The 22,950-nt window shown below is 41.5% G+C and overlaps 3 protein-coding genes across 5 annotated transcripts in view; 2 read left to right on the top strand and 1 right to left on the bottom strand.

Moving 5' to 3' along the window:
• The first annotated feature begins 2,088 nt into the window (after positions 1–2,088).
• Positions 2,089–10,914, top strand: CCDC181 (coiled-coil domain containing 181). The gene is given in 8 exon segments (XM_084226805.1): positions 2,089–2,228; positions 5,104–5,246; positions 5,755–6,268; positions 6,368–6,606; positions 8,570–8,716; positions 9,348–9,502; positions 10,078–10,195; positions 10,197–10,914. Coding segments are annotated over 7 exon segments (1,338 nt in total). The 5' UTR covers positions 2,089–2,228; positions 5,104–5,126; the 3' UTR covers positions 10,242–10,914.
• A 643-nt stretch (positions 10,915–11,557) lies between these two features.
• BLZF1 (basic leucine zipper nuclear factor 1) lies at positions 11,558–19,782 on the bottom strand. Of its 2 annotated transcripts, none has more exons than XM_084201087.1 (7): positions 19,645–19,782; positions 18,171–18,228; positions 16,413–16,852; positions 15,589–15,788; positions 13,926–14,054; positions 13,111–13,330; positions 11,558–12,927 (listed from the first exon to the last, which is right to left on the bottom strand). In XM_084201087.1, the coding sequence occupies exons 2-7, from the start codon at positions 18,187–18,189 to the stop codon at positions 12,745–12,747; spliced, it is 1,191 nt and encodes a 396-aa protein (XP_084057213.1). In that variant the 5' UTR covers positions 18,190–18,228; positions 19,645–19,782; the 3' UTR covers positions 11,558–12,744. The 2 variants fall into 2 exon arrangements, with proteins under 2 accessions (XP_084057213.1, XP_084057214.1); XM_084201088.1 differs by having other exon boundaries at positions 19,640–19,761.
• Positions 19,783–19,897: 115 nt separating this feature from the next.
• The window catches only part of NME7 (NME/NM23 family member 7), an 89,203-nt gene continuing 86,150 nt past the window's right edge, over positions 19,898–22,950 (top strand). For both annotated transcript variants that reach the window (XM_084201089.1, XM_084201090.1), the window contains exon 1: positions 19,898–19,942. In XM_084201089.1, coding sequence (XP_084057215.1) covers positions 19,940–19,942 — 3 coding nt within the window. In that variant the 5' untranslated portion in view covers positions 19,898–19,939. The remainder of the gene's footprint in view (positions 19,943–22,950) is intronic.

Raw genomic sequence — 22,950 nt, forward strand, 5'->3', positions numbered from 1 at the left:
TTTTCTCTGTGAAACACACACACTGTCCATGAATCTGTTGCCTGAGCATAGTGTCTGATGCATTAGTGACAAGGAAAACAGCAGCTAGTATGTCAGGGTCTGTCCTTGGAGCCCTGCACTGCTTTACTGCTGTTTTCATTGCATTTTTCATAACCACGCTCTGCAGCTTCCTCACACATGGGAACATCTGAAAACCAACATTTAATGACATGTGGGTTAATGACTGCGCGGATCAATTTTGATTGACCTTAAATCATTAAATTATTATTATCAAACATCACAGCTTGACATCCCAACAATAGGGTCTAATCCGTGTCTTAATCATGCTGATTTGTAATTAGTCACATAAAGCATCTCTTGTGAATTAAAAGGAGAGCACTGGCTTTTAAGATGAAGGATAAGTCTTACAATAAAAACAGAGCAGAAAGGCTTAGTATTGTACCCAGTTCTCTGTATTTTAGACTGCTATGAACTTGTCAAAATGACATGTGGAAAGTCAGATAGTCAGCATATTGCCTTCAAGGGTGGGATGACTGCATGCCCTGGGTGAGGTCACTGGTTGAAGTTTCACCAGGTACAGCAGGAACCGTTGCCAAGCAGCTAACTGAGCATTATCTCTGGTAAGTGTAAGGGAGCGCTTCCAGTCCACTAGAACCAGTGTCAAAACCTGGTTTTGTTTTTCACTGTATGGTGTAAAATGAGCAGAAACCCTGAGGTCAAGGAGTCCTGCCTCCTCCTAAGACATGTGGCCTATGATGACAGGTATCTTCAGAGAACTTGTGAACCCCACATTTAAGGGGTTCAGCTTTTCTATTCCGCGTGACTTTGAGTGAAAGGGTGACCCTACTTGAGGTACTCTGAGTTATCAAAGCTCTGGCTTCATGGCTGTTTTTCTGCCTGTATTTTCTTTCGTTAGCATTAACCCTTTGGTACAGGGGAGATGCTGCCCTCTGAGGCGTGTGGCCGTGACAGTGTGATTGGCACCATGTCAGTGCTGCCAGTGAGGTGAACTGCCTCCCTCGCTCTCTCCCTCTTTCCCCCCAGAGGGGTCTGTGCTACTGCAGCCCCGGCTGGTAGGAAGGCTGAGGAAGGTCATTCCCCAAAATTCGGTGCTGGGAAGCCTCTTGTGATGCGGAATGAACTTTATCACCCTGAACGGCTGCTGACAGCTGCTCGCCCTTGCAGTGAGTTCTGTGTGTGCTCTGTGGGGAGTCTGGTGGCCACAAAGCTCTTTGGGGTCCTGCTGGCCTCAGGGACACACATTGTTGGGTTGTTTGGTTCTCCCTAGAGGAGACTGCAACCTGCCACCTCCCTCCAGCTTCACTGAGGAGCCCTGAGGAGCCTGATCCTTCTCCCTCTGCCAGCCCGCCTGGCTCTGCAGGTAAATCAGGGTGGGGTTTTTTGGCTTTTTTTTTTTTTTTTTTCATTTTTTCATTTCCAAGTTCAAGGAGCGGTGTGTGGTTAACACAGAGAGGTGTGTCTCTGGAGATTCAGTGCTGCCTTCATTAGTGGTGAGATGCTGGAACAGGTTGTCCAGAGAAGTTGTGGACATCCCAACTCTGGAGGTGTTCAAGGCCAGGCAGGATGGGGCTCTGAGCAGCCTGGTCTTGTGGAAGGTGTCCTTGCCCATGGCACTGGGGTTGGAGCTTCAAGATTCCATTCCAGCCCAAGCAATTCTACGATTCCGTGATTAACAAAAGCCCAAATCCTGACACTGCTGCCTCTTGGGCTGATCCGATTGCTCATTGCCAGCCGCAGCATGATGAATAATACAACAAGCAAACCGAGGCTGCTCCCCGACGAATGTATAATTTAAAAGCATCAAAGAAGGGCTTTCGGCTGGACAGGGCGAGCCGCCTGCCGCACTCCTGCCCCTCTCCTGGTGGGGTGTGTGCCACCTCTGCTTCCTCACAGTTTCCAGGCCCAAGGTGGAATCGTACCACGCGGAAAAGGGGGCAGGGCGGGGGGGGTCGGCGCGGGGCCCGTCTCCATGGCAACAGAGCGCTGCGGCCCGGCCTGCTCGCGGCGGTCGGGGCCCTGCGGGAGGAGAGCGGCGTTTGTCCCTCGGGAGCCGCCGTGGCGCTGAGCGGTCCCGCCGCTGCCACGGCAACCGCAACGCCCGGCGGCGGCGGCTCCTCGTCGCCGGCCGGGAGCAGCGGCGCCGGTGTGTCCCCGGGGAGCAGGGAATGCTGGTGAGGACGTTCCCCACCGCCCCGCGTGGAGTTCGGGTTCGTGGGTCTGCGTATGTGTGTGTGTTTTAGTGCAGAAGGACAAAGAGGCAGAAATCCGTCTCTGTCCCGCTTGTTGTTGTGACTGTGACCGAGTGTAACCGCGTAGAGATGTTAGTAAGCCGTGCAGAACAAATAGTCACAGCGCACACCCTCCACAGACACACCCTAAGTAGAACAGAAGCAGGTGTAAATGAAGATTTGAGATTTTTCTGAATGCTTTCGGTCCCTCTTAATGCCGAATCACTTTACTTCATAACATCCAAAATAGAATAGGAGCTGATTCAGGATTTTCTGGTGCCCCAAGGCACCAGAAGGACATGGCATAAGGACATGGAACTGTTGGAACAAGTCCAGAGGAGGCCACGATGTTGGTAAGAGGACGGGAGCACCTCCCCTGTGGAGACAGACTGGGAAGGTTGGGGCTGTTCAGCCTGGAGGAGATTACAACCTCATTACAACCTTCCAGTACCTGAAGGGACCTATAGGGAAGCCAGAGAGGGACTCCTTGTCAGGAACTGCAGTGGCAGGACAGGGGGAGATGAGTGGAGACTTGAAAGAGGGGAAGTTTAAGTTAGATAAAAGGAAGAAATTCTTTAACTGTGAAGGTGTTGAGACATTGGAACAGATTGCCAGGGAGATGGTGGATGCCCCATCATGGAAAGTGTTCAATGCCAGGCTGATGGTGCTTTGAGCAACCTGGTCTACTGGGAGGTGTTCCTGCCTGTGGCACGGGGAGTTGGGACTAGATGATGTTAAGGTCCATTCCAACCCTTTAACATTCTATGATTCTATGAAACAACTCATTGAATTGGAAGCTCTCTCTTCAGCCATGGCTACTTATCTTACAACAGGAGAAGTTGATTTTTATGCTGCTCCCCATTATTACGCTTCACCTAAATGAATTAAACAGCATGTTTAATGTGTTTGTATTGAGTGCCACAGACTGATGGGAACATGTTTTTTTAAAGGCACAATTCATCTGGGCAGCTTTTGTATCTGCTTATCCTAATAATGAAATCACAGAGAAATAGTTCTTTTGTGTTGAATATACACTAGAGCAAAGTAATCTCTATTAAGATCCCAGGTATGTCATCACCCAAACCAAGGATATTTGTTAAGGAAGGGGCATTTCCCTGCAAAAATCATTATGTGTCATATGAGGTGGTGCACGAAAAACATGTTGGAAATAGATATAGGGTGGAAAGCAAAGGCAACAGTCTGAACAAGCTCTTAAAATTTAAATTCTGAGAAATCTAGTGTGAATGAGTGATTCCAGTGGCAAGTCATAGCTAAAAAGAAGTGAAAAAACTGACAGATTTTATTGAACAACATATGGATCAGAGAAAACAAAGAGCTTTTAAAAGTTTCCATACAAACAATTTTGCAGCAAAGAATGCCCAGGTTTATTACCACTCTAAACCAAATCTTGACTAAGCTTTGAGGCTTAAAAGAACATCACTCTTTACCAGCATGAAATGCTGAGTTCTAAAGAGCAGAAGTGTATTCCTGACAATAAATAACTGAGAACTCAGAGATGCTCATCTGAACTCAAAACAAAAGCTTGGAAGAATTTAAGCAGCATCTGCTGGATGAAGGGGTTTTTACAAAATGCCTAGATGGATTTGACAGTTCAGGTGAAACCTTGTTGATTCTCTGATTCTGTGATTCTTGTCTGGAAGGGCAGGATGGTCACACAGCAAGAGCTGTCTTGCTGTTCTAGGGCAAACCAGAGTCAGAGCTCTCCCTTACACCCATATTGTCTTGCCACATCATATCACAGAATGTTCAGGGGTTGGACCTCATCAAATTGTGACCTTCCTGCCATGGGCAGAGACACCTTTCACTAGACCAGGTTGCTCAAAGCACCATCCAACCTGGTCTTGAAGACTTTCAGGAATGGGGCAGCCACAGTCTCCCTGTGAAACCTGTTCCAGTGCCTTACTGTTGAAACAGCAAAGAATTTCATCCTAATATCTAACCTAAAATTCCCCTCTTTCAATTTGTACCCATTATTCCTGGTTCTGTCACAACAGTCATGATCTTTGGTGTATTGAAAATGACACAGATCAATCCTCCTAGAGACACATAGAAGTGCCACCTTCCAGCCTACAGCAGATGGTACAAAAAGAACAGGAATGTTGAATAATTGATGTTTTCTTCTTCTGTGCTGCTTTTGTAAAAAGTAATAAATTATTGAAGGAATGATGAGGGGCTAAAGCTATAAACAGAGGAGAATCAGCTCTCTAGGCTTGTGAGTGTGTCCTCATCTTTAAACTTTTGCATGTTTGATGCCTTGTACTGAGAGAGCTGGGCTGAGGGGCAGCAGGCAGTCAGCCTGGAGCACCATGCACTGGCATTTAAACAGTCCTACAGGAGCTGGTGGCACCTGTGTGCTATGCAGTACAAAGATTTTTTTAAAATATTCAGTCCTTATAGTGGCTCATCTTCAATTTTGTCATGAGCATGATTATATCCAGTCTGGTTAACAGGTTAATGAGTGTTTAAAGTTATACTGCATTTAAACAAGTTAAGATATAAACAAGGTAAGACACAAATAAGAAGTTTGTAGCACTTCTAGCTAACATAAAATACTGGTCTCTTTGTCCAAGCACAAGGCTAACTATTAAGAGATCATGAGTTCTAGTTTAAGCTCTGTCAGAGACATTAAAGCCCCTTGAATTGATTTAACTCAAACCTTCTCCTGGTAGCCAGAGCTGGAAAGGCCAAAATCAGTCATGTTTATGAGCCATTGGTGATCCTTAGTCCTGAGGTGCTGTGGCACTGTCTAACATGCTTGTATTAATACTGCTCACAAATTTGACGTGGGTGTCGCTAGAGTTTGAAAATGTATTATTCCCTCTGCTTTTTGTAGTATTCCTCTAACACATCATCAAAATGAGTGAAAAGGAAGCTCAAGGAGATGTGGGTGATTCAACAGAATATGAGGATGATTTTGAAAAAGACACAGAATGCCTAACGGATGAAGAAGAAAAACAAAACCTTGGTGAAAAAGAGGTATTTGTTATGTTAAATGCTATTTATGTTATTTAGAAGACAAAATTTAGTAATATTTGGAATCATAGGCACAAATTCAGTATTGCTTGAAATGTGTAGGTGCATTCACTGAATTTTGGCAAGGAAGGTCATTTGGATTTATAGTGAAAAACATTTCAGCAAACTGGTAAGTTTGGTTCTAATATCTATCAAGCAGAAAATTCAGTGTTCATTGAAAATATAACTTTTTCTCAAAAGTACTTCTGTGTTCCTTTTGTATAACACTCATTGCAGTTTAATGCTGTCACTAATCACTTTACTGGTTAGTTAAACTTTGTGTGAATGTGAACATGAAGAAAATTAAGAGACTTGTTAGTGTCAAAGAAGCTGTTAGTTATGATGTGCACTATTTAACAACCTGGTTTAGAATGCAGATAGTTTGTTCTGCTCTTCTCTCTCACTGTTTCTTTCCTCTTTGATAACTGTTCTTTTGTTGAGAGAAAAGACTAGTTTATTTTAATTTTTTTAGAATCCTGAAGAAAAGGAAGAGGATGCTGAAGCAAAAATTCTTAAAACATCAGACAGCTTTCAGGAAGACAATGAAGAAATGAAAGAAAATCTAGATCAGCTTTCAGAGGCAGATGTAAATGTGAAAGTATTATACTCTAATGAAAAATATTTGCAATCTGGGGCAGATACTGAACAGGATGACCATGAATCTGAGGCTGAGAGAGAAAGGTCTATCCAGGAATCCAAGCTGGAAAATGAGGAGAACCTGGATGAGGAAGAGGATGAAGAACTAAAGCGTTATGTCTTGGAAAAGATTGAAGAAGCCAACAAAGAGCTGGAAAACCAGTCTCCTGTGGATGAAAACAGAGAACGGAAATTAAAATTTTTGGATGAGTTGCATCTTCGTCCAGAAGACGCTGACCTTGCAAGAGGAGACATTTCAGACGGGATGTCTCAGCTGAACATTTCTGACAGCAAGGGACAGAAAAGCACATCACTTTCAGAACGTGCTGGCTTAGATGAGAAGATAAAAGGTAAAGTTCTAGTCGAAAAAGATGGAAAGTTTGAATTCTTAAGTCTATGTGATGTTGAAAGTCAGGGCATTTTGGCCCCAATAAGTGTTTCTTTTACAGATGTTGGAACTCAACAGACTTCAGAACTCTCCAGTTCTTTGCCCACTGCCTCTCAAGAAATTCCTCTATCTGACTCTAAGCAGCAGCCAGATTCTGCTTTGAATGGTGCGAAAGATCTGGGAAAACAGAAGACCGAGTCTGCAAACACACCCGTGAAAAGCTCCACTTACAGTCTTACTCCCAGACAAAAAGAATTAAGGAGGCAGATAGAACTAAGGAAAGAAAGACTGAAGAGAGAGGTAAATATATAGAGAAAAGTAAATCACAGTGACCATCCTATTCCTCTGCTCCACAAAGACCATGTGCTCAGGGTATTTACACCATTCTTCCTTGATAAAAGAGGCAGCAATAATAGTTGTAGTAGTAACAACAACAACAGCAATAATAATTCTCTGGTGTTTGTATAGAATCTTTCAAAGCTCCTTTCCCAGAGTGGCATAGGACCATGCCTTGCTCAGAGGAGAAATGAAGTATTTATTTAATATATCCTTCATAAATGGGCCTTCTTCTGTTATATTTTTCTTACTGCTTTTGCTTCTTGGCTCTCTCTCTACCTAGGTTCTCTTACAGTCTCACAGTTTATGGAATGTAGCACATGATGTCATATCTGCACATGTTATACTGCAGTGCAGAAATTTTACATTAACCACAGTAAGGCTGGGGCACATCTGGGTTCTCAAGAAGTATGCATTGGGCAATTATCATATGGGAGAGTGTTCAGTCATAATATAACATTTACATAGCAGAGTGACTGTAAGAACCCTTTTAATTCTTTCTCAGCTCCTTACACAGAAAAAAAAATATAATAGAGAGTCAGCCTCTGACAGCTGTAATGAGAACTTCAGAAATCTTTACTAGGGAGTTAAAAAATGTTGTTTTTTTCCCTTCTTTTTGCATTATAATGATACAATTACAAAAAGGTAACTTGCTATGTGTGTTACTCCATAAAAGAAGCATGACTCATCTGCCATTTTTGTCTGCCATGATGCACTAATTAAGCTGGCTAAGTAGCTTCCAAGGTTACTTTCTATCTGTGGAAAGAGCTCTAGCCTGCTTTTGAAAAGGTTGCTGAGGCTCAGCTTAGTAATGAGGGGTATGAAATCTGCTGAGCAACTGAAGTGTTTTCTTTGTGCACACAAGACTAGATCTCCTGAAACCATGCTCTGTGTATTTAATGTAAAACTAGGATAGTGAGGGGAAGGAAGGTTATTTTCCTAACAGCACGTGCTAAATTTCTTCCTTTGTTGGCTCACTTATTGAAAAGTAAGGATGTGTTACCTTATTTTTTCATTCTGGAATGGAATTCTTCCATTCTGTGATGGATTTCACAGGCATTAAATATTTCTTGACTTTACTAGAATCTATCTGCTTCATTTTGGTGGAGTTTCTTTCATTCCAGTAAATTAGAAGTGGTAAGTTTGGAAAATAAAAGGAAGTTCTGTGTAAGTGGAAGAAATATCATCTATTTGCAAGATTAGATTTCTCAAAGTATTGAAATGAGTAGGGATTATAGCTTTTGTTTCAAAGAGAATAAATCCTGGTAAAAAGTGTCTTTATGAGCTTTGTGGAGCATTAATTGAAACTTTTTCTCTTCCTTGTAGATACTTATCCTTAGCTAAAATGTAATTAATAAGTAAAAGAAACTTTTCGCAATTTTGTAAATATCAGTTCATTCTGTACACTTGAAAAAAATCTGAAGCTATTAATACTCCCTATGTAAATACATTGCAACTTCATGTCCAAAAAAGGTTCTTATAAATAAGGTAGTGCCTGCAATCCATATGTTATTAAATATCCTTTAGGGTTCAGTGGTCCATCAAGCCAGAGAGCTGCATTTATTTTTAAAATGTATCCATTTAGAGTGATTCTAAGCTAACTAGAGATATTGGGCAGACTTAATTTTAAGAGTTTTCGCCTGATGCTATTTGAATGTCTGTGAGTCGAGAGGTGTCATGGAAATGGAGGTAATCACAAAAAGGACTAGACTGAAAGTGTCTGAGTATATCACAAGCAAAAGTGCTCCAAGCAATTTCTTCCTAAATGTTGTATCAGCTGTGATGCAGTCTTTGAGTATTCTTGTTTCATCTGTATTATAGTGTGTCTCATGCAATTCAAATGGCTTATTTATTGCCTGCAACAGTCTTTGTAGATTAAGACAATTCTCTTAAAAACTAAGTTTATTCAGTTTTCCTTCCACTTTAGGAAGAAGAAAAGAACAGGGAACTAGAAGAAATGAGGAAAAGACAGAATGAAATGGTTTTTAAAGCTTGGTTACAAAAGAAGAAAGAACAGGTACAACAAGAAAAGCGAATTCGTCGTGCAAAGAAGCTGGAAGAGCTGAGAATCAAAGTAAGGTCTCCCTAATCTGGAACTGGGATCTATAGTGCTCTTGTTAAAGAGGAAAGCCAAATTCTAAACCTGCCTTCTTAGCTAAGTGTATGAAAATTTACAGGAATGGGAAATGTTCTTGTTGCATTGTTTTCAGTGAAGAGGTAGACTTGCAGGTTTATGATTGATCTGCTTAGCAGAGTGGCTTGCAGTGTAGAAGTGTGAACTTAACTATAAAATCACAGGGGATACAGTGATGCTCCCATATACCAGGAGAAAGCCTTGACTGAGCCCTGAGTGAGCAAGCAGCCAGAAAACTCCTTGGAGTGTGTTTCTTACCATCAGAACTTGTTAGTAAGCAGTTAATGCACGACCTGATCAAAACCTGGAGATTCAGATGCTGTTTTAAAGTTCTTCTGCCTTAAAGTGATGGGCTTGAAAAGCTAAATTCAGTGCTTTTTTAAACATGGTGCTTTGAATGCTTGCTTATGTATATATTCCATGCCAGATTAGCATATACTCTAGTGGGTTTATAAAGTGTGTGTCAAGGAGGGGAGATGATAGCAGAATACAAAAAACGCTATTGTAATGTGATTATTATAAAACTTATTTATGATAACCCTTGTGTATACATGTCTTTTTTATTAATTAGGAGGTGCACAGGGATCCAGAAGAAGCCTACAGGTTGTGGCTTAAAAAAAAGCACCAACAATATGTGAGAGAAAGACGGATAGAAGTCTTGAGACGCCAAACTGAGGAAGTCGCCTTTTTTTCAAGCCCAGAGGATTGCGACAGAGCTTTTAGAGAGTGAGTAGGAACATTCCTAAGAGAGACCACATTTGAAACTTTTGTAGTCTATCATCTCAAACTGTAGCTATCTTATAGTACATCTTTGTTACTGAAGTCCTCATTGTTTTGGAGGGTTTTTTTTCACATGAATATGCCCTTTTAAACTTACACCCTAACAAAAATACATCAGTTCCTTGATGTTGTTTTTTCACTGTTGTGAAATTACTTGTCAGAACCTGAGCTGAAAAGAGTGAATTACTTTTGCTAAAAAAGGGATCTTCTCCTCAAACCCTTGTTGCCTGTTCTGGAGCAACCTTGGGTTGATTCAGTCCATGAAATGAGCATAAAGCTAATCCAGTTTAACAAAATGGGGGAGGTAAAGGTGGGTACAGAAGGAGGGGAATTGGGGTGGGAAAGTTGTGCTTCCTGTGTTTGGGTATGGCAGGCTTTTAGACTGTCTCAGCCATGACACCCAACTTCACCCTACAAGACATGGTGGGCTACTGTTAAGTGGGGGCAAATCTCCTTTGAATGGATAATGTAAAACTTGAAATTAGAACTGCCAGTACTTCTGGTCCTCTTTCTCTCCACAGCTGGCTGAGAAGGAAGAGAGAAGAGAAACAAGCAGCAGAACTAGCTGCTAAAGAGAGAGCCAGGCAGCTTAGATTAGAAGCCAGAAGAGCAAGACAAATGCGGAACATCCACTATATTTAATTCAGAGCCCAAATCCTTTTGTTTCTCAGATCATTACAGTTGAAAATTTGATGTAGCCACAGAGTTCTTGGTGACAATCTTCTTAATTTTAATGGCTTGAGTTTTTGTCCTTTACAGCTACTGACTTTTTGTGGTGTTTTTAAAGCTTTCAAGCAAGTTTAACAACTACCTTTAGTGACAATGATTTTACTATCTATTAATTTAGTCAAAAAGCCTGCTTTAATGCCTAACTCAGGGATCTTCTTGGTTTAACCAAATCAAAATGAGTGCAAGATGTGTATATAAGGGTGGCAAATACACATTCCCTTCTTTAAAAGGCACTTTTTACTTATCATAGATTCCTGGATGCAGGCTGCTGTGTAAAATGTTGAATTTTTGGTGGATTAATATTGCTGTTTGATGCTGCTAGTGATTAAGACTGTGCAAGGTGTTATATTGTTGGAAAATGATGTTTCTTGTACCACTTCCTATTGATCTGTTGACCAGCTCTAGACCAGAGGACTGTGTTCTTTTAGGTTTCTGGAAAGTGGTGATTGAAGACTAGTGTGTAGGTGATCATGCAACAGATTTTGAAACTTACTTCTATGAGTCATATTCAGTAGTTTTGTATTCCATGGAATTAAAAGCTTGTGCAAATTATGACCTTTTTCCAGTAGTAAGGAAGCTAGATTCCTTATTTAAATGTCAATGTTTATTATAATAAATCTACCAAACTACATCACCTTACCCAGCTAAATTGTGAACTCTTGATAGAGAACATGCCAAAGTCACTCATGAAATCATAAAGTAAGTGAAAGAAGAAAAGCATTCTGTCCAGCTGTATGCCCCAACAGATTTCACGATCCTGGCATTGTTTTTAAATTTTTCAACATTCACAGTGTTTTCTGGGAGTACTGCAGCAGACAGAAGTGTAGTAGATGCAAAGCTGATTTGCTGGTAGTATTTTTCTTGGTTATTTTTGGGGCTAGTTACAGGCATATTGAGAGCATTAGTGTTGGACTGGAGGCTGCTCTGTTGCAGCTTTTGCCGGCATAGAGAGTAAGCATTGACACAAAATGAAAATTTCACATGCTGATGGGACACGTAAGTAATAGGTACCTTCCTCTTTTCAGTACATTTCCCTGACACAAAAGGCACAAAGAGCTTCCTGTGTCTAGCAAGCAAATCCAGGAGGAATGTTTGCAAAGGTTCACACACACCATCTCCCTAATTGTAGAAAACTATAAAAGAGGTGCTTCTCTGTTCATTGCCTCACACCAGCAGAGTGAAGTGTTTTACAGCTCAATGTCATATAGTTCTGTTTATGCTACAGAGAAAACAAGGTCAGAAATGTGACTTCATTAAATCCAGAATTACAACTTGAAAGCAAGCAAAGGAAGTTTATTGTAGCTTTCTTCATGTAAACCAAATCAGAAGCAGCAACAGCAAGAACTTACAGCTTACATATTCTGATAACGGGTATGAGATTCAAAGGAAAACTCAAAGGTAAAAGGAACCATTTCAGAAACCTTTTCCCTAAACTAGACAGCTTTATATGGTAAATTTGGGGATCAAACTAAGAAACTTAAACAGGCTTCTTTGGATTTAGCAGATTGTCTCCTAAAAGTTCTGTTCAAACTTATGTAAAGAACTTCAAATCTCCGGCAAGATTATAAAATCATACAAGTAAAAAAATATCTTTTTTTTAACAGTACCTATGCAAACTTAGTGCTTGTCTTCACCTTCCCACAATACTCAGGAAGACCTCAGGCAAGGACTCAGTCCTAGTGCCAGGCCAGGATTCAATGCTGTGTACTAAAGGAAGTATGTCAGTCTGCCTTTGCTGAGGATCAGCTATGCAGCAGCTTCACTCTAGAAGCTGAAACAATGAAAAAGCCATTATTTCAGCTCTATGGCAACATAAGAAAAACCTCACCCCACAGAGTTTTCTAGAACCCACTTGAAAGCATTTACTACTTATATATTATAGCTATAGTTCATTCAAGCTTTATCTCCTTCTTGAGGGCTGACATTGCATATGCTCTTCCTTTCAGAACTTAGAGCTATGAAGAATCATTGCACATACTCCTTTTTATAACTAAATTTAAAAGGCAGAACACAGACTTGAGGGCAGTTCATCATCTTGGCTAAAATTAAAAACCATTTACCATTACTTTATTTTTAAATTTAGACATAACTGATCAGCACTTCATTTGCTTTGGTACAGTTACTTTTGTCTCCCTCTAAAGGGAAATTCATTAAGATTTGCTAATACGACTATACATGTTAAATAGTCAAGAGCATCTCTATGCTCTATAAATTGGACCAGCATAACGTTTTTTGTCTTGCCTTTGTACAAGAAAATAAGTAGTTTTCCCCATTGAGTAGTGGTAGAAGTATCTCAGAGACTATGGAAAACCTAACTTCAAGAGGTAGAGAAGAAGAAACTGCATAATTTCCTATGCCAAACCCACCCATTACAGAAAAAGGACAAAGGGAAGCCTCCTGAACATGAACTAGTGTAATTCTTCAGAAAGAATGCATGTGCAGCTGCCTTGGCTGGGCCTTTAAAGGGCTATCAGCTCTCCTTGACAGTGATTGCAACAATTGAAGGTGACATCTTCATATCTTGTATATGGGTGAAACCTTCCAATACTTTTCTTTGTGGAAAGTAAAGAAGATGGAGAAGTCTCAGAAAAAGAAATTTCTGTTGATTCTCGATGTGCAGCTGGATCCAGTACATGTAGCATCTAAGGATGGAAAAATTGACAATGAAAATACTTTTATACAATTGAACATGCTTTTCCCTTCTCTAAGAGCTAGGAAGGATTTCTGCTCAAAAGCCATTTGTCATCTTTTTTCCAACTTGAAAATGAAACATCTGTTTACCCAGAACCTTAATATAAAGATTAACATGCATCAAGAGTTCTTACCATTTCAGCCATTTTCTCAGCAGGGGTATTGCAGAACTCCACAGCTGTTGAAGTCTTTTTTGGACTGTTAGTGCCAACATTTCCTAGAAGATGTGAGCTTACAGCTTTGGCTAGCTTACAATTCACAGTCGCTAGCTCTGTTGTAGTGTAAGGCTGGGCAGTAGGATAGTATGTCTGTTGTCTCCCCCACTGAAGAGAGACCATGAGCTCCTTCAGCAGCCTGTGCAGAAAGAAAAGAAGCACTGTTAGTGGGGTTTGTATTCTATATTGTATAATCAGCACCCAGCATACTTCAGACAAATCATCTCTTCCCAATGCTTACTGCATAAGCTAAATCTTAAACCAAATAAATGGACCAAAAAACGTGTTTAAGAACAAGGAGACAAATGGGCTATTCTCCAAGGCAAGGCCTCACCAACACAGGACATTAATCCTGCAAACACTTTGGCAGAATAAGCACTGTAAAGTCCATGTAGGTAGAAGAATAATTTCTTTGATATTTTGCAAGGAAACAGAGAAGACTTGAAGTCAAGTCAGTAAGTGATTAAAGAAAGAAAGCCTGAGGATGTGAGGGATGTCAGTTCCATAGTTTATTATCCTTAAGACCTCAGACCTCTAGGGAATGAAGCAAGTATTTTATTACATTTGCTCTTTCAGCTGTAAGACTGAAAAGTGACCATAATATACATCAGCATCATTGATTTTTGTTCAGTATCACTGGAAGAGGGGAAAGTTATTTGATTCTCCTCTAGCCTAAAATAAACTGACAAAAATGAAGTTTGCACACAGGCAGTCTGGATTCAAAAAAATCATACTTGTGTGTATCAATCATCTCTTGACGGAACTGATCGCGTTCATTCAGCAAGTCCTGGATTGCACTTTGTGCATCTCTGGTTTGGCGCTGAAGAATTGCTCTGGTATTGGTCAGCTCATCAGCCATCACCCTGCAAAGGAAATCTCCAGTCAGTAGTGCAAGTGAACAGCTTGAAAGTCACTTTTTTCTGCTACAGACCATAATTTGTCTATTCAAACTGTCTGCTGTTCTCTGTCCCCTCCCCTATGCAGAGCCTATATCAACCTAATTAAGAATAATTTCTGTTCAACTACAGCCAACACCAGTGCAAGATTATGTTTTGACTGAGTCTAAACAATCTTGGATCACTTAATACAAATCTAATAACAGACATTTCCAAACACCTTGGGAAAGTGTACATTGACAAGGATCCTCTGAAAGAAAAAGCTAAATACATTTTTCTTCTACTAACAATTCTCACAAGTATGCTGTAATCACATCTGTTCACTCTTCTTTAAAAATGGAAGCTATGGCTATGCACTGCATTAATTCACCTCTTTGCCTTACTCAGGGGCAATCACCAGATGAGTGTTTAGGATATGAGCGTTTAAGAACTACAAAGGAGACAGCTGTTGTCACATTTTGCTATGCCATGAGGTTTGGCACTATCCCTCAGCAGGCAAATGCCTGTGGTATTCCAAATGCAAAAACCAGAATGACATTAAAACAACCACCAGTTAGAAATAAGAGATAAAAATGAACCAGAATGTTACAATATTGAAGAGAGTTACTTTAACCACACTGCTGAGACTCACAGCTCTGATCTCAGAGTGCCTCATAATGTTAAAAAAACCCCAGGTTTGCGTAGTAACTCTTGCTAGGACTTAAAAGTACCATTACAGCCTATATGTTAGACAAGTTACCATTCACCCCATATGCTGAAACTTCTCCAGCAAATTAAAGGGAGGATACTATGTTCCATTGCCATTTCCTTCAAGCAGTAAGGGCTTTTATGATATGCATTAAGCATCATAATTCAGTCAGTAATATCCGAGTACAGTAGAAAATTAAAAACAGAACACTATTTACAGATCTGGTAAGACAAACAAGCAAGTTTAAAGTAATTGTCAAATGAGATTTTGACTTTCAGACCTGCTTTTATGGTTAAAGAAGTAACAAGTAAGGTCCTGAGCAGTAACACAACCAGTGTTTAATAAAGAGGTCCCCCTACTCTTTCTCCTATAGTAGATCCCTGACTCGCTATAAGCAGAGCTCCTAAACATGTCAGCTTCTTCTCAAATTGATGACTGCATCATACTGGGGGAGGTGGGGGTGAAAATCAGCTAACTACCTGTAAGAAAAGTCAGCTGCCTTAGAAGACATTTTTATACCCTAAACTGCATGCAGTTTTATCAAAATTAAGAGCTTTTGTTGCTTTCTTGAAAAGAGCTGTAGTTGAGATTTTAGGGAGGGTTAGGACTAACTGTATTACCTCTGAAAAGCAGGACTATTCAGATTTACAAGGACCTTACTTCTTTATACCTTTCCTGTATTCTCAGATTTCACAGTAGGTATCACTATGGCTCTTGTGGCTGCTCTCTGCATATGAAAGCACACTGCAATGAGTGTATGTGATGAAAGACTGAAGGAGAATGATGTTAGGACAGCTCCATGAGAGGGAATACCTGCTTGCTAGGAACTTGCTTCTCCACACATCACATTGTATAGACATGCGCTCCAACTGTTCTGATAACTGAGCCATATTCCGGCCCAGGACTTCATTTTCTAGGATGAGCTGATTCTTTTCACGAGCCATCCGTTCAAAGTGATACTGCAGATCATCCCCAACAGAAGCAACAAGTAATTTCTTCAACTCCCGATTGACCTAGAATTAGACCAGACTCTCTTGCAACTATCAACAGAGAATAAACACTCTTAAGAATGCAGCGCAACTTATTGCAAATTGCTAACAGTAAATTGTCTTTCTCTTTCCAGAATGGGATGTATCCAAGCAAGCATAAACATTTGAGTCTAACCTATGTCCAACACATTCTTGTTTAAATTCTAACAGTCAAAGAGGAAAGCCTACTGCAGGAAACAAAGTTTCGGTAGTATTCAACTCCTGAATCAGTAAGATAACAAAGGGTTAGACAAGACATCCACAGGTATATGAAGTAGGAAGTTACAGTCAACCCTTCTACAGTTGGCATAACACTTTTCACTTAGCGATTAAGGAGTAAAGTCTTTTCTCATGAAAGATTCATTTCCCTGAAGCTATCTAGTGTGTTTCTCCTAGCTAAGTCTTTGACTCTTTCCTCTGTTGTCAGAGAAGCAGCACTGGAATACTTTGATGTACTTCTACTCTATATCTTAGCTGGTAAGTTCAAAAGGGAACTTATTTGTTTCAAGGCTAAAGTGTCATAGCAGTTCTCTTTCCTCACATTCACAAGCTGCTTCTACAAACCAAAACAGTTCAGCTGTGGGAGAGAAAACACCTTCAACTTCTTACCTCGGTCTGTATACGCAGCTGATTAGAGAGACCTTCTTTATCTTGTAACAACCGCTTTTCTGAATTCCTTAGCTTTTCAATTGCATTTTTCAGCTCTATCTGTTCTTTCTTGGGATCTGTGTCTCCATCTGACTGATGGAATGTGTCTCCTTTATGTCCCACAGATTTAGCTACCTTAGCATTTTTAGTTGGAAGAATATGGGTGATGGCTGCTTTGGGGACTAATATTCGAATAGCTTCAATCTCCACTGATTTATCTGCATGTATTTTCCCCAGTTGCAGAACTCCAGGACTCAGGGAAGAAGCTGTCTTTTTATGGGGGCTGTGGTGGATGTGATGGCTTGCAGTGCTGGCTCCAGTGATTACTTCCACTGTTCCAGCTGTTTGCTCTGTTTCCATGCCATCTCCAGGTCCTCGAATAGGTGTTGAGGCATCATCAACTGAAATTTAGAAATTGTGGAGGAAGAGTTTACGACCTTTCACTTGGTTATAGTGTCTTGTAAGTCTTTTATTTTCTGCACTTCAAAGATTTTAATTGTACACTGCATGTGTCAAATAGTCCATTGCAACAGTGATTATCAAGCACAAGTCAGAAAATCATAAAATGGTTTGGACTGGAAGGGACCTTCACGATCATCTTGTTACAATACCCCTGCTGTGAGCAGGGACACCTTGCACTAGACCAGGTTGCTCAGGGCCCTGTCCAACCTGTTCTTGAACACTTCCAGGGATGGGGCGTCCACGACTTCCCTGGGAGCCTGTTCCAGTGGCTCACCACCCTCACAGTAAGCCCTTACTCAAATGTGCACTGCTCATTAACAACAGCAGTACAAGACACAAACATTGATCTGAATTGCATTAATTTTAATTCGCTGCTGCCATCCAAGATTAAATGCAGACACAAAAAAAGAGCTTTCCTGGAAAAAAAATTCTTGACAACATTACTTATGGATTGAAAACAAAATCAGGTTTTGAGAGCTGGCAGAATCAGAGCAGTTTCATTTAAAAAGCAAGAAAATGAAAAACAGCTATTACCCAGACAGCTACTGACACCTTAAGAAGTTTAGCAGACTTTTAAGTACTAACAGATTTTAGTTGCCCAAGTGAAGGTTTAAGAAAAGTCAACAACCCAGTTCTGCTCCACTTCTGAACTACAGAATCTGACATTTCCAGAATGCTGCATTCTGCTCTATAGTCCCCAATATACATGACATGTACTGAAATTATTTTATTTAAGTCCACTAAGTTTTCAGCTGAATGAATTACTATTGTAGTACAGTTTCCACACAATAGGTGAGAGAAACAAAATTTCTGAGGGCATGGCTACACATACTGCTTTTTTTTCTCATACTGCAGGCAGTAATGTGAGCTTGTCTTCTTTCCAAATATTAATGGATTTCAAAAATGCTGTAATAACACCATTAATTGCCTTACTTTCAAGTTTGCTGAATCAGTACCAACAGCTTCTAAATACCAGAGGAGGCTGTCAGACAAGGGTACAGACAGATCACAGTACCAATGACAATCTTATTTTCAATATCAAGCTGGATTAGAAAAACTACATTCAATTGCTGTTCCATCCAGGCAGCTCTGGTTTTCACTGCAATAATGAAGTCACAGAACTACTTCCTCATAGCTACATAAAAGGAGCAAGTTTAAATGAAAGGAGCCTGGTATACAGTATAACTCTGATGTTTAGAATTCCAGTTAAAAGTACTTCTTAATCCAGTCTGCTTAGACATCATATGAACAACCCACCTTTTTCTAGAGATGTCATTTTCTCTTTAGCAGTCAGCTCTTCCTAACTAGGTTAAGTCTGAGGAAGAAATAAGGAGGGGGAAAAAAAAAAAATCTTTAGCAAGGTAACCGCAGCAGTTAATCTTAGATTATCCTGTTTTCTAGCAAAACCTCAAAACTCCAGTTCAGTAGTACAGTGAAAAAACCCACACCAAAACAATCAGGGAAAACACAAAATTATAAAAACTACACTAAAACCCACAGAGTGAAAATGAGAAGATTGTGAGTCTTCTGGCACTTATGTCTTTTTTTCACCAAGAGCTGCACTTCAACTCCTTTGCATTGCTCCTCATCTTGTTCCATTCCTCTTTTTTTTTTTCTGGCCTCCCTACCTCCTTTTTTCAGTGAGCCCCCATCTTACCCTTTCAAAGCCTGTAACACTCCCACAGTACAACTGCATCACCGTGCCAAGATAACCTAAAATAATCACAGAACCACAAGAAAAGGAAATCCCACACTGTGCTTCAAACAGATGAAGAGGTGAGGAGGAAACAACAGCAGCTGTACAATTCCTTCAGTCCTGCTTGCTGAAACAACCTTCTTGATAGGGCCAATGCTCAGTCAAAGCAGTCAGTGCCCTGAGTGGGTGCACATGGTTAGTTTAACTAATAACAAAAGCTGACCCCCAGTTTGGCCCAAGCCACCATCCTGGCCATTTTCTCCCTTATCCACCAAAGGTATTGACCATTGCCACATTCATCCACAGAGCCATCTACTCGCAATTATACAAGTCACTCATTCCTCTTTACTAGGGTCTAACTAAGTTCCTTTGAGATCAGTATACTATCTTGTTTGGCTGGCTTTTTTTCCCCTGAGTTCTCCCCATTATTCAAGGGAGATCCCCAGGGACCTTGCTTCCTTTCTCTGTACCACTAACTGAAATGGTTTAACTACAGCTTTTTGACTTCCATTGCAGTAGCTCTCTGCCCTAAAAAGAAAATGGCAGCAGTGAGCACACTGCTACTTTCTGATTTCTAGACTAAAGATTTGTTTTGTGTCAGGCAGGTTTATCTTTTGTGATTAACAGAAGACAAGAGGAACAGCTTTTCGTCCTTGAGCTTTGCTAAACGACAGATACAGCGATGTCTCACCATCTGTTGCTTCTACAACTGGAGTTGTGTGTTTCCTTACTTAATAGCATTAGCTGTTAATCACCACTGCCCTTCCTTCCTTTTGATTGAGGATCTCTATTTACTTGATGAGAACGAGGAGGATGAAAGCATAGCTGCTCAGGAAGAGGCAGGAATACTCAACGAAAGACTGATTAGGAGCATTTGGGTTTATCTGCTCCATCAGACACGACCTGACGGCGATCCTGCTCCTTCGGAGCTCACGCTACAATCCCCGCCAGTTACGTGCGGGAGCACCGTAAGCCTCCCAACACGTCTCCCTCCTCCTCCCTCTCCCTCACTGCTTGCATCATTACCCACCGCACCTCTCAGGACGCCGAGCCCTGCGGGATCCAGGGCCTCGCACAGCCAACACCCGCCCACTCCCGGGCCCCCTGCCCCGGCCCCGGCAGACCGGCCCGCAGCAGCGATGTCGCGACAACCCCCACGGTTGTCACCTCGGCGACTTCCGCGTCCGGCGGCGGGCGGGGCGCCCCGCGTGTCGTGTCCGCTCCCGCCCAATCGCGGGCCCGGGCGCGGGGGTGGCGCTTCGGTTGCCGGGGCAGGGGCGGGCCGGGCATCGCCATCGCGGCCGTCATCATCCTCATCACCGTCATCGCCATGGTGAGCGGGGACACGGGGCCGGGGACGGCGGCGGCTCCGCGGGCAGAGCCCCTCCGGGCCGCGGGAGGGAGCGCCCGGCCCCGCCCGGCCCTTGGCTGAGGGGCCCGCGGGGCGTAGCCGGGGGGTTTGAAGGGGCCGTTCGGGCTCGTTGGTGCCCAGCTGTTGGGAGGCTGCTGCTGCTGCCATCCCGGAGCCGCCCTGAGCTGGGAATAGGCTGGGCCAGGAGCTCGGGAGACCGGGCGCGAAGGCAGTGGTGCATTTGGAGTGGACAATACATTTCAGGTGCCACAGTCTTTATTCTTGGCTGGATCTGCTGTGTAGTAAGCAGGACAGACGACAGGATGCCATTGCAAGGGCAGTAATAAGAAAAAACCCAGTTTGCATTTTAATCTCAGTGAGGGTGGTTGGGCACTGGAACAGGCTCCCCAGGGAATTGGTCAGAGTTCAAGAAGTGTTTGGACAACGCTCTTAGACATCGGCTGTGACTTGAGGCTGCCATGTGCAGGGCCTGGAGTTCGACTCGACCGTCCCTGTGGGTCCCTTCCATCACAGCATATTCTGTGGTTAGTGATTATAGACTCAACTGGGTCCCCTTTGCCCAAGATGGTGTGCAAACCCCAACGTTACAGAGCTGATTAAAAAATCAACACTTTTGAGTTGAATTTTGTACTCAAACTCATATGCAAGACACATGCAGTTGCCAGGCAGATGCACCTGTGGGTGCATCCACCCTTACACACCTGTCCTCAAGCACCTCAAATTTTCCCCAGCCCCTCTAGCAGCTTATTTTGCACCTTGCTTTTGGAACATAAACTCAAGATCACCATTTGCCGCTTAAATAGAAATGTCACTGTTTGTTTTCAGGTACAGGGGTTACAAGTGTTCTGTTTAATCCAGGTAAAACTGTAATTTTCAATTCCCACGTTGAATTTATTCACGTTGGCAGAAGTCCTGCTTTGTGAGTTGTAGCTTAGGGAAAACATTTACTTTGTTTAGATTGATTGTCACTGAGTTTGACATGTTTCTAACCTTTTATTTCTGAGGTGACACCAATTTAACTTCATTAAAACAGTTCAAAATCTTATAGCAACCTCTAACCAAATGTTTCATGGCATATTTGTTTAATTTCTTTTGAAAAGCCTTCTGTGATAGGAACTACATGATCTGTTGACATAATTTCATTGCATGATGATTTTTGTAAGTCACTGAGTTTTTTCCTATTATATTCTGTGCTGGATATGGTACCAGTGATTAGTTGTTCTGTTCTTTGTGGGTTAAAGATATTCTATTTTGTCTTTTATTTGTAGAAGTACTTGACGATTTTAATTTTGCCCTTTCCTCATTTCACATTTTTCTTCAGTAAACAAATTTTGTTTTCTTAATATTTTTCTTCCGGTTTGGTTTTAAAATTCAGTCATTTTCCACTCTGCCTGCAATTTTCTCTAAAGGTGGTGTTTAACCTGCAGGTTTCTTCCCAGCTGCATTGTGTTCCACTGCTGCTGAACAGAGCAAAATATTTGTTTCTTGTGGCTTAGATCTTCATATTGTCCAAGTTACTGTATTTTTTTTCCCTGAACTGTTTTGCACTCTCACTGCAACCTCAAATATATCAGATTTCCTCTCTCCTTGTATTTGATTTTTTATTGTAATACTTTGCATTTGTTTCTATAGAATTTTCATATTATCATGCTGATTTCTACTTCTAAGATGCTTGCAATCTTTCCCACACCTTAGTTGTCAGCCCAGATTCTGGAAGTGCGCTTTCTCAGATTCATTTTCAGAGTAGTAAGAAAAATCCAAAATAATGCAGGCACATGGCAGATCATTGTGGAACGCCATCCGACTCCCAGTTGGCAAGGGAAGTATTCCTAATTACATCTTCATATGATAGATGTAGCTGCCCTGTAGTTTAGGCCACAGTGCCTTACTCAGCTTGTCAGATTCTCAGGTGTCAGATTAAAAGCCTTATCAGTTGCCTGTTTGTCACAACTGTGGCTTCTCCCTTGCTCACTGTGTCAGAAAAATATTTGTTCTTGACAAATTTTGATTATGTTGTTGTTGTCTTAGATGTTCAATAACGTAATAACTTGTTCCATTATCTTCCCAAACACTGCCTCTCTTGCCCTTCTCCTGTGCCCCGGGGCCTTTCTGCTCTGGTCTTTGAAGTTTTACAGAGTCCTGCTTGTTTCTCTCTTACTTAAAAACGCACTAATTTTTCCACTCACATACCCTTCATTGTGGCAGTTTCCTAAAATGCATTAAGAATTATTTGGCAGCTGGAAGGTGATGGGAGAACAGGTGTTTGGGAATGAGTGCTGCTCAGTTACATATGGACACAGGATCCTGGGAAAGGGACGTGACTGTTGGATGCCATGACTTTATGCACCTGACCCATCTTAAACCCTCTCAGAACATCTTTTCTCAGGAGCAAAATCAGAATATAAAATATGTCTTCTGGTGGATTCTAATACTGATCTACAAGCTGGACTCTAGCCTCAGCATTTTAATTAGATTTTCGAAGTAATGGATTTTGGGTTAGAAAGCTTGACCAACCTTTAGTACTATGTTGCTTCCACTTAATCACTTAACTTCAGTAAGTTTTAACATATATACCTACTCAGAAAAACCCTGTTACGAGTCATCTCATGGCCACAGAAAGAAAAAGGTAATAACTTTTAGTGGAATCGGTTTGGAATGTATTTGTGTCACACCCTGTACTCCACTCATGTGCACACGGTGCTCTGGAAGTGGTTGTGTGCATTGTAAAACTGGGCAGGCATATTGCTGTTGTGGCAGATGCTGAGGTAAAGGGACAAATGTTCTGAAATATCCTGCAGTTATTTGTCAAACAGCACTTTGGCTTTGCAGCCTGCTAATCAGTGGAGAGCAGCTTTCCTTGTCATCAAATGGCAGCATTTCAGGCCAGTTCTGGTGTGTTCTGGTGCCTGGTTTCTAATTGTGTGAGACTTGGCTGCTGTGGATGGGAGCAGTAAATTCCCAGAGGGAAA

This window comes from Fringilla coelebs (genome assembly GCF_963513975.1).
Source record: "Fringilla coelebs genome assembly, chromosome: 2".
Lineage (NCBI taxonomy): Eukaryota > Metazoa > Chordata > Aves > Passeriformes > Fringillidae > Fringilla > Fringilla coelebs.